The sequence below is a fragment of the Oncorhynchus nerka genome, linkage group LG13 (genome assembly GCF_034236695.1).
Source record: "Oncorhynchus nerka isolate Pitt River linkage group LG13, Oner_Uvic_2.0, whole genome shotgun sequence".
NCBI lineage: Eukaryota > Metazoa > Chordata > Actinopteri > Salmoniformes > Salmonidae > Oncorhynchus > Oncorhynchus nerka.
In genome coordinates, this window is record NC_088408.1 from 59,042,745 (window position 1) to 59,059,922 (window position 17,178).

The 17,178-nt window shown below is 38.8% G+C and overlaps 1 protein-coding gene across 1 annotated transcript; it reads right to left on the minus strand.

Moving 5' to 3' along the window:
* Nucleotides 1–1,321: 1,321 nt before the first annotated feature.
* Nucleotides 1,322–16,798, minus strand: LOC115140644 (immunoglobulin lambda-1 light chain-like). The gene is made up of 6 exons (XM_029678983.2): nt 16,691–16,798; nt 16,165–16,482; nt 8,983–9,324; nt 8,605–8,667; nt 7,702–7,764; nt 1,322–2,480 (listed from the first exon to the last, which is right to left on the minus strand). The coding sequence occupies exons 1-6, from the start codon at nt 16,731–16,733 to the stop codon at nt 2,329–2,331; spliced, it is 981 nt and encodes a 326-aa protein (XP_029534843.1). The 5' UTR covers nt 16,734–16,798; the 3' UTR covers nt 1,322–2,328.
* Nucleotides 16,799–17,178: the final 380 nt, after the last annotated feature.

Here is a 17,178-nt window from a genome sequence, read left to right on the forward strand (position 1 = left end):
ATTAAATACAAATTAACATTTGCACATATTGTTAAAGGGTCTTCTTTGGGAAGTGTAGGGGAAAACATTCAAATAATTAGACATTTCAGCACTTTAAGGCACAACACAGAGTAAATGGGTGATGACATTATAATAATTTGGAAATGTATGTTACCTCTACTGTATTTACTACTTTTCTTGATAACCATATTCATTTCCTGGTAAAGATATGCTGCAAATAAATTAAACACTCCAACCCTGACTTCATTTTATTTATGTGTCATTTGATTGTCTCAAAGAAGAAATTCAGATAAACAGAAGTTTGAAGAATATGTTTTGCCCGTAGGCCTACTATTCTACAAATGCAAGAACAATAAGCTACCGTTATGGAATTGTCTTGTCTGCCCATCACTTTCATAATCTCGAATTTGAGAATATTTTGGATATTTGGAACTCATGGGCCTACATATTTAATAATAAAATATTTAGGTTGATATAATAACTAGGTAAATATTGTTGTATAAATCAAATATAGATTTTATGAAAATAATTTACCACTAGGACAGATATTACAGGGCAAATTTCATAAAAGAGTCAACATTTTTATCATAAGGATCTACCTTCAAGATGTGCTCTTCTTATTTTACAAAATGTTATTGGACTAACTTTTCTTTCAAGAAGGCAGCGATCATTAAACCCACCCTCATCCGAAATTATATGTTTATTTTGAGCTACTTTGCTCACTCGATAGGCTGTCTTAAGCAAGGAAAATGTCACTCTTCATAAAAGCCGTATCAATATAAAGTGTAAAAAAAGTTTTACAAAATTAGTAATACAGGACCCGAGGGGCAGCAGGTAGCCTACAGTGGTTAAGAGCGTTGGGGCAAGTAACTGAAAGGTCGCTGGTTCGCATACCCGAGCTGATTAGTTGAAAAATTGGTTGATGTGCCGTTGAGCAAGGCACTTAACTCTAAATGCTCCTGTAAGTCGCTATGGATAAGAGCCTCAGCTAAATGACTTAAGTGTAAAAATGGAACAAAAATGAAATATCTAGAATATCTCATCACACAATCGAGCTGTGGTTATGCATCTATATCTTGTTTCCAGTAACTACCATTTCACCTTTCATTAGAAAACCAAAGAAACATTAACCACATTTTCCCACTACCATTGAGTCTTGGCTCAACACCTGTGTCGGAACATGCAGATACAAGCAAACAGGTTGAAAACAGAGAATAAGAGATCTTATGACCTTATTGTTCCGCTTCGTAAATTATTAAATAAAATACATTTTCACAAAAAATAATAGATGATCTTATAGTAAAGAAATACAATGTTTTGGGGTTTTTAAGTAACTTTTATTTTCTATTATGGTGACAGTTTCCTCATACAAAACAGTACAGTTGAACCACGAAGGCAGCGATTCTTAAACCCATCCCTACGTGAAAGGATATGCTTCTTTTGAGAAACACTGCTCACTAGATAGGCCCTCTTACGCAAGGAAAATATCACTCTTTAAACAAGTCTTATCAATGTAAAAAAAAAAAAAAAAACATTGTATAAATGTAAAAAAGCACAAATTAATGATTTCACTCATTTAGCATTTTGTCTGCTCAATAAGCAGTCACAATATAGTTCTTTAAAGTAAAATAAAAGTATTGTATTGTATTATTAATTGTAATTTCATTTAATAATTGAATTAAGATACAAAATACTATGTTAAAAAAACGTACTCTAATTTCTTAAAAACATATATACTACGCTTCATTACACACATGACAACATACTAAATATTATTTTGGATAATGATACATATTTAGAACTCATGGGCATGCATATTTAATCATAAAATATTTTGATAGATTTAATATTTTGTTAAATATTTTGTGTAAATCAAATATAGTTGTGTAATTTCCCACTATGACAGATAATGCAGGGCAACATTCATAAAACAATCTACATTTTAACCATAAGGATCTACCTTAAAGATGTCCTATCCTTAATTTTCTGAAAACGTTAAGTTAATCTTTATTCAAGTGTCTGCAGTGTGTAGCTCCCACAATCATCAAAAGTAAAATGTGATATTAATTTAAATGTTAAGGAGGGAAATACAATATACTCAATTTAAATGTTCTGCAATTAATGTCATAATTGGCAGTTGAAGTAATTGGAAATAGAAATGAAATGTTCTGCAATTAATGTCATAATTAGCTATTGAAGTGTAAATCTATGGCTCACAATATTTTAGCATTTAAAAAATAAAGCAGGAAAAAAATAAAAGGAACACAAATTGAGACCACAATGGGGTGTAAAATCCCTGTTGTTCTCAGCCCACTACAGCATATCCTTTCAGTGAATGGGTCTACTGGTGCTGGGTCTACTTCCCAGGTTCCTGTTGTGCAGCAGGAGAGAGAGTGCACAGCAGTACACCATGCTCTTCACGATCATCACTGTGTAAACCAGAGAGGCCAGGTTGAGACTGCATGTCGACTGGAAGGAATCTGGGGGAAAGAAAATAGTATAGGCCGGGATTTTAGCCAATGGTTTTATTTTAATATAGTATATATATATATATATATATATAATATATAATATATATAGTTAATATAGGATATTTTTCCCATTCCAGAGCAAGCGTGCATATGAAGTGGCTATGTTGAGCGTAAAAGTGATCGTTTTAAACAGGTCCTGTTTTAGAGTCATTTGGCAACTTTAGTTGTGAATGATACAAATCTTAGAAATCTAAAAATAATATGGGCTGCATGATGCGACTATAGGCTATTGATCATTTGAGAAAGTAGAAAAAAAAGCTTGTCCTTGCCTCAGGCTGCACATGCTGTTCTCTCATCAAGTGATCATATTTTCACCCCATCAGACCATTCTCAATTTAATCTTGTCTTTAATAATATGTACAATTAGTTTAGATGTATAATGGTTTTATCAAATGGTCAGGAAAAGAGTCAGGGGGAAAAAATACATGTGATCAGCATCTTCTCAAATAGTGGAGGATGACTTTCCACTGGTTTGTTTTTCAATCAAGCTGGGTTGGATACTCCGGTTTTGTAGCAGAGCATGAGAGTATTATGAGCAGCTGATAAATAAATATAGTAGCAGCTGGGATCCTCCTTCTTTTTAGTGGCAACCATCAAAACTCTGCTTTTACACAGGATTTCATATAGAAATGTCTGGGCTTATCAGAACACTATTTTCCCTCCACGCATCAACCACTGTTTGAGCATGCAGCCTCTCACTGAATGACAGGGAATATTCCGCCCAAACCCTGGTCCTGCTGCAAACCAGTGCTTAATTTGGGAACCAAAGTGAAATCTGTTCTGGAACATCAATGATAACATGTTTTCACAACAGAACATATTTCATTAAACTGTTGACAGCCCCTCTCTCTGTGCGCTTGAGAAACGCATGAAGGACAGAGAGGAGGATATTGAAAAGCTCAGTGGTGAGATATTATATCTGTATATCTGTACAGCACTTTGAGATATCAGCTGATGTACGAAGGGCTATATAAATAATTTTGATTTAATTTGATTTGATATTCTGTAGTTAAAGGTAATGTGTCAGCCTATTAATGGTGAAAATACATTACAATTTTTTTTTTACACAGCTATTCAAAAATAAAATACAAATTCACTATAATTGTAGGCTAACTCTATAAGCAGCACTGCAAAATCCTATATGTTCTCACCCAGACTCATGCATAGAAAGTTTGGAGTGTAGCATAAGTTAATCAGTCCATCCAGTATACATAATAATACAGTCCAAACTCAAACAAATTACAATTTGTTTATTATTCGAGTATAGGCTAGACCAATGTTTACCAAACTTTTTACAGTCCCGCATCCCTTCAAACATTCAATCTCCAGCTGCGTACCCCCTCTAGCACCAGGGTCAGTGCACTCTCAAATATTGTTTTTTGACATCATTGTAAGCCTGCCACACACACACCATATGATGCATTTATTAAACATAAGAATGAGTGTGAGTTTTTGTCACAACCCGGCTTGTGGGAAGTGACAAAGAGCTCTTTTAGGACCAGGGCAAAAATAAGAGCTCTTTTAGGACCAGGGCAAAAATAATAATAATAAATAATCTTGCTCTTTATTTAGCCATCTTACATAAAAAAAACATTTGTTTATGGAAAATTATGAATAACTCACTACAGGTTAATCAGAAGGGTGTGCTTGAAAGGATTCACATTGCTCTGCAATGTTGGGTTGTATTGGAGAGAGTCACAGTCTTAAATCATTTTCCACACACAGTCTGTGCTTGTATTTTGTTTTCATGCTAGTGATGGCTGAGAATCCACTCACACATAGGTACGTGGTTGCAAAGGGCATCAGTGTCTTAACAGTGCGATTTGCCAAGGCAGGATACTCTGAGTGCAGCCCTATCCAGAAATCTGGCAGTGGCTTCTGATTAAATTAAATTCTCACAGAACCGCTTGTTGCAATTTTGATGAGGCTCTCTTGTTCAGATATCGGTAACTGGACTGGAGGCAGTGCATGAAAGGGATAACAAATCCAGTTGTTTGTTCCATCCGTTTTGTGAAAGTACCTACGTAATTAAGCACCCAACTCACGGAGGTGCTTTGCTAAATCACATTTGTCATTGTCCATAAGCTTGAGTTCATTTGCACACAAAAAATCATACAATTATGGAAAGACCTGTGTGTTGTCCTTGTTAATGCAGACAGAGAAGAGCTCCAACTTCTTAATCATAGCCTCAAATTTGTCCCGCACATTGAATAAAGAGGAGAGTCCCTGTAATCCTAGATTCAGATCATTCAGGAAAGAAAAAACATCACCCAGATAGTCCAGTCGTGTGAGAAACTCGTCATCCTCCACAATAGTATGGGGCTTGCCTGTCATAGCCACTCAGTAGCTCACCATATAAGACGCTTCTAGCCCCTTATGAATGGTATCTGTTGCTTTTATACATGTCCAACTACTAGAAAGTCATCTTAATTCTCGCTCAAAAAACTCCTGTGGCTTATTTTTGGCATGTTTTGTTTCTAAATGTCTGTGCAACAGTGAAGGTTTCATCAAGTTGTGAGATAGTACTTTTGCATATAACACACTGTGGCTGAGGAAAGGCACTACTCCCAATATAAGTGAACCCCAAATCAATGTAGTTCTCATCATATTTTCGCCTCTTCGATGGTCCAATGTCTCTGTCTGTTGTGCTTTCCCAGGTAAGGGGGCAGTGGCTCTTCGGCTACATCAGATTCACAACTTTCGGTGTCCATGCTAGCTGGGCTAACAACAAATTACTGATGCTAGCATTGGATGTGCTCGTGGAAGTAGAACAACTTGTGTTGTCAACAGGTGTAGGTGTAGTACTGCTGGTAGTAGCAGTACTACCAGTAGAGCTGTTATGTGTCTCTATGGACGCAGGCCTTACCTTTTTAACCATTAATCCATTTTTAAGCAAACAGAATGAGCAGCAGCTACGTTTGGCTACATACAGAGCGTTAGTGGAATTCCCGCAATAGAGTAACATTTAATGTGATTGGATATTAATTATTTGACTAGGCTACATGTTTTTGACATTGTGTTGTTATTTCGCTGTACACTAGATGGATACATTTTATTTTTGGCAGTGAAACGAGGATACTCAGGTGAGAAAAAACACTTACCCAAATGTATAGCCCCGTTGTAAAATATAAATGACTGTTTAAAAATGTGAATCACATTTTTAGTTGGCGTACCCCTGATGCCATTGCAGTACGCGGACCCCAGTTTGGGAATACCTGAGCTAGACCAATTATGTACCAAAGACATCTTAAATCAGTTTTTATATTTTTCTGCTGTGCATAATGTACTACAACACAATTAAGTTGTTTTTGTGGGTGCTTAGGCTCATATATAGGCATATTCTTATGCATAAGCTCTACAATGCATATGGATGTTTTGAATTGATAATCAGCTTAGAACACGCTGTCCATTTCGTTGTGTTATAGGCTTTGAAAAAACATCCAAAATCGCCATGTTTTACACTCAGTTTCAACCTATTGTCGAACTTCTATTTTTCAAATTGATCATCACAGTGAGGTGAGCTTTAAAAGCACAATACTCTTTTGATGTTGTGTTTGATGTGATTTCCGATTGCATTTGCATTGATGTCCGAGTGGTTACAGGGGCAATAGAGCCAGCCATTAGTGGCCTGATGGTAGTTAGCGAGTTGGGTATTGCCAATGCATGTCTAGAGTGCATAAGAGTAGCTTTTGTGACGCAACGGTCATGTGAAACTTTACTGCGGTCATGACTCATGACTGCCTTTGTGGCAGTAATAGCATGAATTTAAAATTGATTAAATTTAGTTTTTTTGCCACTGGCCTACAGACAAGACTTCATAATGTCAAAGAGGAATGATGTTCTTTGAAACTATTTAAAAATGAAAAGCTGAAATGTCTTGAGTCAATATGTATTCAACCCATTTGTTGTGGAAAGCCTAAATAAGTAATAATTTGCATCACTGAAGAATTTCAAACAAAGATTCAACCACAAAGACCAGGGAGTTTATCCAATACCTTGAAAAGAAGGGCACCCATTGGTAAATGGGTGAAAAAAATAATGGACGGTGTATAAATTCACCCAGTTACTACAAAGATACGTGTCCTTCCTAACTCAGTCGCCGGAGAGGATGAAAACCGCTCAGGGATTTCACCATGAGGCCAATGGTGACTTTAAAACAGTTCCGGAGTTTAATGGCTTTAAAGAGAAAACTGAGGATGCATCAGCAACATTGTAGTTTCTCCACAATACTTACCCAATTGTCAGAGTAAAAAGAAAGAAGTATGTACAGAATTAAAATATTCCAAAACATGCATCGTGTTTGCAAAAAGTCGCTAAAGTAAAGCTGCAAAAGAATTGGCAAAGGAATTCACTTTTTGTCCCGAATACACAGTGTTATGTTTGGGGCAAATCCAATACAACACATTACTGAGTACCACCCCATATTTTCAAACATTGTGGTAGCTGCATCATGTTATAAGTATGCTTGTAATTGCTAAGGACTGAGGAGTTTTTCAGAACAAAAAATACATGGAGTTGAGTTATGCACAGGCAAAATCCTAGAGGAAAACCTGGTTCAGTCTGCTTTCGACCAGACATTGGATGAATTCGCCTTTCAGCAGGACAATAACCTATAACATGGTTCCAAATCTCCACTGGAGTTATTACCAAGAAGACAGTGAATGTTCCTGAGTGGCCGAGTTACAGTTTTGACTTAAATCTGCTTAAAGAATCTATGGCAATACCTGAAAATAGTTGTGTGGCAATGATCAACAACCAATTTTGATAAAGCTTGAAGAATTTTGAAAAGAATAATGGGCAAATTTTGCACAATCCAAGTGTGGGAAGCTCTTAGAAACGTACCCAGAAAAAAAGGTGATGTATTGACTCAGGGGTTTGAATGCTAATCAAGGTATATTAGTGCCATATGTTCCATTATTTTTTGGGGACCAATGTTGAACATTTTCTTCCACTTTGACATTACAGATTATTTGGTGTAGATCCTTGACGTAAAAATGACAATTAAATCATTTTAATCCCACTTTATAACCCAACATAATGTGTAAAATACTTTCTGAATGCACTGTAAATCTGTTCATTGATCCAGCCACTCATGTATATATTTTTTTCCTTTTTCAATTTTTGTTTTTGAATATACCCCAACCCTGCATAAAATCCACATAAATTTTACCGTTTGTAGCCTGCAGAGCAGTTGGTGCAGCCTTTGTGGATGGAGGAGCTTCAGTTGGATCCTCTGAGTATGAGATGGAAAAAGCATTATCAGAGAATTATCTACCGTCAGACATAATTAATACAACAATATCAGCCATGACATATCTCTGTTTCTTCAGTTATTGCCAGCGTTTTTGTTGGAGATTACGTTGGGGAGAATAGTTATGCAAAAAAAGTTGATTACAAAAAGGTGATTACAAAACCAACTACACAACATTCCTATGCAATTAACAAGTGTAAGTCCACATTACTATGTACATTATTTGTTTTACTTTGAGAAGGTGATATGCCATTTTTAGATGCTTGAACACATGATACTCATGTAAATATATCACATAAACATACAAGTATACTAAACATTAGGAACACCTTTATAATATTGAGTTACACCCCCCTCTAAAAGGTGTCGAAAGTGTTCCACAGGGATGCTAGCCCATGCCAATGCTTCCCACAGTTGTCAAGTTGGCTGGATGTCCTTTGGGTGGACCATTCTTGATACACACGGGAGTGTGAAAAACCCTGCAGCGTTGCAGTTCTTGACACAAACCGTTGAGCCTGGCAGCTACTTCCATACCAAGTTCAAAGGCACTTACATCTTTTGTTTGCCCATTCACCCTATGAATGGCAGACATACAAAATCCATGTCTCAATTGTCTCAAGGCATAAAAATCCTTCAATAACCTGTCTCCTCACCTTGATCTACACTGATTGAAGTGGATTTAACAAGTGCCATCAATAAGGGATCATAGGATTCGCCTGGTCAGTCTATGTTGTGGAAAGAGCAGGTGTTCTTAATGTTTTGGATACATGATTTTTGTGATGAATTGACTCCAACCCTGCATTAAATACACATCAATCCTACCACAGGTAACATGCAGAGTGGTTGGTGCAGCCATGGTGGTTGGAGGAGCTTCAGTTGGTTCCTCTGAGAATGACATGGAAAAATATAATATTAAATCATATTTATCAGAGCATTTATGTAGGCTAAATGTCACAGATAATAGTTATTCAAAAAAGGTGATTTGTTTAAACTTGAGATATTAACTTGCGAAACTATGCAATTACCAATTTTTATGGACTTTCTTCTTTACTTTGAAAAGGTAATATGCCATTTTTTTACATGGTTGAATACATGATAGCTTACTTGTAAATATATTCAATTAATACATATTACATGAATAATGATGTATGAAAAATATAACACATGCTAATGTCAAACTATTTAAATTACTGGCTTTACCTGTTGGTATGTCAACATCTTGAGGGCCCCCTTTATGCTCCACAGAACAGATGTATTTGTTCTTGTACGTCTTCTCTTTATCAATGATGATCATACTTGTCGTCCGCCCTTCCTCTCTCTGCACCAGCTCTTCCATCTCTGCTTTGGGCACCTCCATTGTTCGGACGTTTGTATCCACCATCTTCCATGAAATCTTGACCAAGTCTGGAAACATGTCTCTAGCCAGACATAGCAGGGTGGTTTTCCTGTTCGGCTCAGGTTTGGACACTTGGTAGACCGTCACTTTTGGTTTTTGTACACGATTGTCTGATTTTAAAGAGACACAAGAACATTTACAGTCATCTTGAAATGGACATCACACTCAAGTTTTCATACTTCAGATGTAGTCTGTTGTCAAGATGAATTGTGATGTACCACACCATTTGTTGTATATCCAGCCTACTGTCTATATTCCATTAAACAATAAATTACATACATAAATTACATGTACCAACTCATTCTATTTTTCATATCAACTGTCCTTTCTGGAATATCGTAATTCAATATCACTCAATCAATACGATTCTTAGCTAAGTAAACAGTCAAACATTCTTACCCCATATAAAATTACTTTACATTTATATCACACATTTAACTGAGGGTGTATATCTCTAAGATTATAGCATGTAATATACTGCAAATTGTGCATATGGCTTTATTGAAAGTAATTGCAAACTCTCAAAAATATATTTCTTTATTTTCTAACTTGAGTTGATCACACACAGTGCATATTTGCGAAGCGATACTTCAGGATGTTTCCTCAATTATTTGGGAAATTGATTAGACATATTCATTATTCATTATTAATGTCTATTGCCAAAAATCAGAGGAATGGATCTCTTACCTGTCACATGAAGTCTTATACCAGAGCCAAATGAAAGTACATACACAGTGAAAATTCCCTTGACAAAAAGTAGTCCTCATTGTGTCTTGTCAGGGCTTGTGTTAACTGGACAATTAACTGTACAATGGTTGACCAGTTAAGATAATTTAATTTTCCCCATAATAAGATATAATAATAATAATAAGGTATAAGTTCCAAGGGTATCATCAGAACACAATCATCCCTTTTAATCCTTAAATATGCACTATGCAGAAATTGCTCTGCTATATCCCGGCTACAAAAATTCTAAAAGTTTGCCTAATTTCAGTTAATGTGACAAAAAAGCAAGTATAGTGTAGAGAATCATTGTTCCATCTAAACCGCTGTAAATATATTTTTCATTACCAAAAATATTGTATCAGTTGTATGAAGCTGGTGTACAAAACCGAAAGTAAAAGAAGCAAAAAGAAAACGTAAGCATGGGAAGCAAAGAAAAGGTGCACATAGAACAGATCTACCCCAACTTAGACTTGCATTCAATCAGAATTACTGGTCTATAACTCACAATTCTATGTGAATTTTGTCAGGTCATCCATAAGTTACATATTGCAGCTTTAAGAGGCTAACCTTTGTGTTTAACTTAGCTAACATATGGAATTGTTGTAAGATGGTATGTATGGCCTCTTTAGGTACCAAAATATTTACAGCACCAGTCAAAAGTTTGGACACACCTACTCATTCCAGGGTTTTTCTTTAATTTTACAACTTTCTACATTGTAGAATAATAGTGAAGCCATCAAACTATGAAAAAGCTTTAGTCAAGGCAAATGGTGGCTACTTTGAAAAATCTTAAATATATTTGGATTTGTTTAACACTTCTTTTGGTTACTACATGATTTGATTATGTGTTATTTCATAGTTTTCGATGTCTTCTACATTATTCTACAATGTAGAAAATAGTAAAAATAAAGAAAACCCCTTGAATGAGTAGGTGTGTTCAAACATTTGACTGGTACTGTATATGTAAATACATACTTTGATGAAATCTTTAATTTGGCCTTACTGCTTTTAGCCCAGAGAAATGCAAAGAATAACATATTCATACATGGATAAACAGATATTTTTTTAACTATCAAAATAAATGGTTTAAAGTGCGTGTCCTATATCTGTGAGATATTAGACAGATCAGGAAATTATTTATATAGAATTGTTTACCCATATAAAAAAATGACACTCAACTACTTCCTTATATACAGTGCTTCCATAATTTGTTTTAACTGCTACCTTCAGACAAGTCTTGTGGGTGTCCTAGAGCAAAACAAATGTATGTCTTCACCTTTCCACGAAGGGGTCATTTGTGTTTAGCCCAAACTGTATGGATGTTTTCATGAAAAGACCGATTTCATGGATGTCTCATGGTCTTACAAACATAGCTGTAGCTTAGCCACCTTCCACCACAGATGTGACATGAGACACAAAAAAATCTCTGTAGCTTAAATTGATTTTCATGGGGATCTTTTTTATGCTAATTGGATTCCGCGGGGGTGTGGACATTGATCTAGGGGGTTGAATTCCCTCCCTTAGCCTACTTCTGCCCTACTTCTGCCTACTCCTGCATGTAGCGTCTGAATGGTTTGGGCAACACAGTAATACACTACATATTCAAAAGTATGCGGACACACCTTCAAATTAATTGTTTCTGCAATTTCAGTCACACCCGTTGCTGGCAGGTGTATAAAATCAAGCACACAGCCATGCAATCTCCATGGACAAACATTGGCAGTAGAATGGCCTTACTGAAGAGCTCACTGACTTGGAATGTGGTACCTTCAGAGAATGCCTCCTTTCCAAAAAGTCAGTTCATCAAATTTCTGCCCTGCTAGAGCTGCCCCAGTCAACTGTAAGTGCTGTTATTCTGAAGCGGAAACGTCTGGGAGCAACAACAGCTCAGCCATGAAGTGGTAGGCCACACAAGCTCACAGAACGGGACTGCTGAGTGCTGAAGCGCATAAGCGTGTAAAAATTGTCTGTCCTCGGTTGCAACACTTACTACCTGTCACAGTTTCTGTGTTATTTGATTGTTGTTTCCTTAGGTTACCGCTGAAGGGCACCCTTACCTTGTTTTCTAGTTTCCAGGTCACCCTCATTATTACTTATTGGATTCACGTGGGTTTAATTACCTTCTCTGTTCACCTGGTTGCCTTGTTATTTAGGTTTCTCATTTGGCCTGTATCTTTGCTTAGGTCTCATGTTTTTTTTGTGTGCTCTTGTCCGGTTGCCTTGTTTTTATTGTGACTCTAAGTAAATGTTCTGGATTTACCCTTACCTCTGCTTGCTGTGTTTCTCTGTGCCTGGGTTTGAGTTCGTACTAGCAGTATTGTTACAGCAGACCTAAGCCAATGATGGACCCAGCAGAGATTTCTAAGTCTTCCGAGGGACATTCCAAACTCCACCATTTACGGTCAGCTTTCACCCACCATGGAACTGTGATTGGTTGCCATGAGGCGCGGCTGCAGACATTGTCGGATGATTTAATAACCCTTGTGTGCACTCTGCAGACAGGACAGGCGGAAGCAACGGTAGCTGCACCTGTGGCTGTTCCTAATCCTCCACTCCCTACCAGCTCAGCGTCTTCCTCCCTTCGGGAGCATCATCTCCCGACACCGGAGCACTATGAGGGGCATCCTGGAAGTGTCGTGGGTTCCAGCTCCAATGCTTGCTGGCCTTCGAGCTGCAGGCATCAACGTTTCCCACTGAGCGTTCACGAGTGGCATACGTCATCTCCTTCTCTCAGGGTGGGCTCTGGCCTGGGCCACGGCCATATGGGAGCAGCAATCAGACATTTGTCTTAATTGGCAAAGCTTCACCCAGGAGATGAAGAGGGTTTTTGATCACCCCTTCAGTGCCAGGAACACTGCTAAAAGACTCATTGTGCTTCGGCAGGGCAGCCGGAGCATAGCTGATTACGCCATTGACTTTCGGACGCTCGCCGCTAAGAGTAGTTGGAATACAGAGGCGCTTCACTCAGCCTTTCTGAACGGACTCAGCAAAGTTCTCAAGGACGAACTAGCTTCCCGGGACAACCCTGATACTCTGGATGAAATTACCGTTCTGGCCATCCGGTTGAGGGGTTCCGAGTTGTTTCCACTGTTTTGGGTTCCACTGTGGGAGTCAATTCTTTGTTTGTTCCACTGCCTTATGCTGCATCTGCTTGTCCTGTACCCCTTCAGAGTTCACAATTCGGCTCTGGTTCTCCTTCAGAGGAGCAGATGAAATTGGGGCGCACAAGACTTTCCACTCTAGAGAAAAGGCGCAGGATTAACGAGCAATGTTGTCTTTACAATGTACATGAAATGCTTCAGTCTGGTTTTAGAGCCCATCATAGCACTTGATACTGCACTAGTGAAGGTGGTAAATTACCTTTTAATGTCGTCAGACCAAGGCTCTGCATCTGTCCTCGTGCTCCTAGGTTTGTCCTCTGGCAAATCAATTGTACATTTTCACTACATCTTTTACCTCTTGGTGATATCATTAGGAAACATAATGTTAACTTTCACTGCTATGCAGATGATACACAGCTGTACATTTCAATGAAACATGGTTAAGCCCTAAAATTGCCCTCCCTGGAAACCTGTGTTTCAGGCAAGGAGGGCATTAATCAGATAGGCAACAAAGAGACAAAAGATAACCCTGAAGGAGCTGCAAAGCTCCACAGCGGAGATTGGAGTATCTGTCCATAGGACCACTTTAAGCCGTACACTCCACAAAGTTGGGCTTTACGGAAGAGTGGACAGAAAAAAAGCAATTTCTTAAAGAAAGAAATAAGCAAACATGTTTGGTGTTCAAATGGCATGTAAGGATACTCCCCAAACATATGGAAGAAGGTACTCTGTTTAGATGAGACAAAAATGTTGATTTTTGGCCGTCAAGGAAAACGCTACGTGTGGCGCAAACCCAACACATCTCATCCCCCCCTTGCAGGGCGCCAAATAAAAATCAACAGAAATCTCATAAATCAGATTTCTCAAACATACAAGTATTAGGCACCATTTTAAAGATACAATTCTCATTAATCCAGCCACAGTATCTGATTAAAAAATGCTTTACAGCGTAAGCTCCACAAACAATTATGTTAGGTCACCACCAAGCCACAGAAAAACCCAGCCATTTTTCCAGCCAAAGAGAGTCACAAAAAGCACAAATAGAAATAAAATGAATCACTAACCTTTGATGATCTTCATCAGATGACACTCATAGGACTTCATGTTACACAATACATGTATGTTTTGTTCGATAAAGTGCATATTTATATAAAAAAATCCAATTTTACATTGGCGCGTTACGTTCACTAGTTCTAAAACATGCAGTGATTGTGCAGAGAGCCACATGAATTCACAGAAATACAAGTGTTATGCATGGAACTTTAGATACACTTCTCCTTAATGCAACCGTCCATCATTTATATCCAAATAGCTTATTTTGTTACGGCATTTGGTAAACAAATCCAAACCCGCGTTCAGGTCCAGTCGGACGAAAAGTTCAAAAAGTTATATTACAGGTCGAAGAAACTTGTCAAACTAAGTATAGATTCAATCTTTAGGATATTTTTATCATAAATGTTCCAACCGGAGAAATCCATTGTCTGTAGAAAAGCAATGGAACAAGAGATACCTCTCATGTGAACGCGCGTGACTGAGAACGAGGCTGCTGCCAGACCCCTTAGTCAAACAGCTCTCATTCGCTCCCACTTTACAGTGGAAGCCTGAAACAACGTTTTAAAGACAGTTGACATCTAGTGGAAGCCTTGGGAAGTGCAACATAACCCATTATACTCACAGACATCATTCAAACTGTTTTAGAAGCTTCAGAGTGTTTTCTATCCAATACTAATAATAATATGCATATAATAGCATCTGGGACTGAGTAGGAGGCATTTTACTCTGGGCACGCTATTCATCCAAAAGTGAAAATGCTGCCCCCTATCCCAAATAAGTTAAGTACCTGAAACACAATCAATATTGCTTATCCATGGGTATTGTCAGCCAGGACCAAACTATGACTGGGCGTTCGATTCTGTTTCCACTGTGCCTAAGGAAACCCCTTAGCCGTCCTATATTCACGGTATAGCCAGATAGCACACAAACCTCTGCCCAACCTCTCCACATGATGTATGAGGGACACATCAGGAAGATGCAGTTTAGACAGTATTTGCTAATTGGCAAGGCATCTCTCTGATATATTTAGGATTCCTTTTAGAATAGCATTTAACTTTGGATTTGAAGAAGACACTCCACTCTAACCTCTGATTATTTCACTTTCTGTGGTGCATTTTATCTTACATTTACATTACATTTAAGTCATTTAGCAGACGCTCTTATCCAGAGCGACTTACAAATTGATGCATTCACCTTATGACATCCAGTGGAGCAGCCACTTTACAATAGTGCATCTAAATCTTTTAAGGGGGGGTGAGAAGGATTACTTTATCCTATCCTAGGTATTCCTTAAAGAGGTGGGGTTTCAGGTGTCTCCGGAAGGTGGTGATTGACTCCGCTGTCCTGGCGTCGTGAGGGAGTTTGTTCCACCATTGGGGGCCAGAGCAGCGAACAGTTTTGACTGGGCTGAGCGGGAACTGTACTTCCTCAGTGGTAGGGAGGCGAGCAGGCCAGAGGTGGATGAACGCAGTGCCCTTGTTTGGGTGTAGGGCCTGATCAGAGCCTGGAGGTACTGAGGTGCCGTTCCCCTCACAGCTCCGTGAGGCAAGCACCATGGTCTTGTAGCGGATGCGAGCTTCAACTGGAAGCCAGTGGAGAGAGCGGAGGAGCGGGGTGACGTGAGAGAACTTGGGAAGGTTGAACACCAGACGGGCTGCGGCGTTCTGGATGAGTTGTAGGGGTTTAATGGCACAGGCAGGGAGCCCAGCCAACAGCGAGTTGCAGTAATCCAGACGGGAGATGACAAGTGCCTGGATTAGGACCTGCGCCGCTTCCTGTGTGAGGCAGGGTCGTACTCTGCGGATGTTGTAGAGCATGAACCTACAGGAACGGGCCACCGCCTTGATGTTAGTTGAGAACGACAGGGTGTTGTCCAGGATCACGCCAAGGTTCTTAGCGCTCTGGGAGGAGGACACAGTGGAGTTGTCAACCGTGATGGCGAGATCATGGAACGGGCAGTCCTTCCCCGGGAGGAAGAGCAGCTCCGTCTTGCCGAGGTTCAGCTTGAGGTGGTGATCCGTCATCCACACTGATATGTCTGCCAGACATGCAGAGATGTGATTCATGAATTCACAGCTTGAACAGGCTGTGTGGATCAGTTCTCACTGTGGGTTGACGAGTCCCAGCAGGCACAGAAGTAGGTGGCAGAATGGGACACTGTAACTGACTGGATCTTCAGATTACAGTTCTTACTTTGTCTCATGGCTGAGAATTCACCTTTTTGAGGATGGTTGTAATCTGAATAGACAGTGCAGTAACCACTTTGTATGCGGAGGATCAGAATGAAAGGTTCTCCCTCCTTCTTCTGGTACCAGTAGACATAATTGCAATTCTGATCAATGTTTTGGCAGCTGAAGATGACAGGCTGTCCCCGTTTCCTAATCAATGTCATCTTATTGTCCAATTTCTGTCCTGCCACTGACACTGCAATGACAAAATGGCAACAACAACACACTTAGACAAAAATACATTAGCAGAAGTTAAAAGAAATTACGTGTCCACAATATTTGCATCAATCATAGATTTAAATTCAGACAGAGACACTACTTTCCTCCAGCCATTTCGAGTTGCTCAATGACCAGGGTGCACTGTACAATTTAAAAAAATATATATGTGATGAACAAACACTTACTTAAATAAAGTGAGTAAAGAATGACAACAGAGCCTAGAGACATTTCTATGATGATTCTGATGTGTCTTCTATTGAACCTGAAAATAATTGTGTTCAGTTGGAGCAGAGACGAAGATGTGAGGTGAAACACTGTCACTCAGGCATTGTGGTTTCTAACTGCTCCTCAAATCTGATGCCACTTCCTGCGGTTGTTGACAAGGGCTATGTTCCATTGATATTATCAACTTCCTCCCAAAGTGTGCACTTGTTCACTTCCTTTTACTGATTTGAAAGAAATATGGTGGACAGGCCACTAGACCTTGCTTCCACCTATCCAATGCTTGTGGGAAGTAGTGAAAATAGATATTGGAACGTACCAATTCACTCTATAAATTCATCCATTCAAGTATTTTTTAACCAGATTTATGAATACTACTCAGCTAAGTGATACATTCCAGGTCCTCCTAACAAAATGTTTGACTTTTGATGTAGACCTCTATGTACAAATC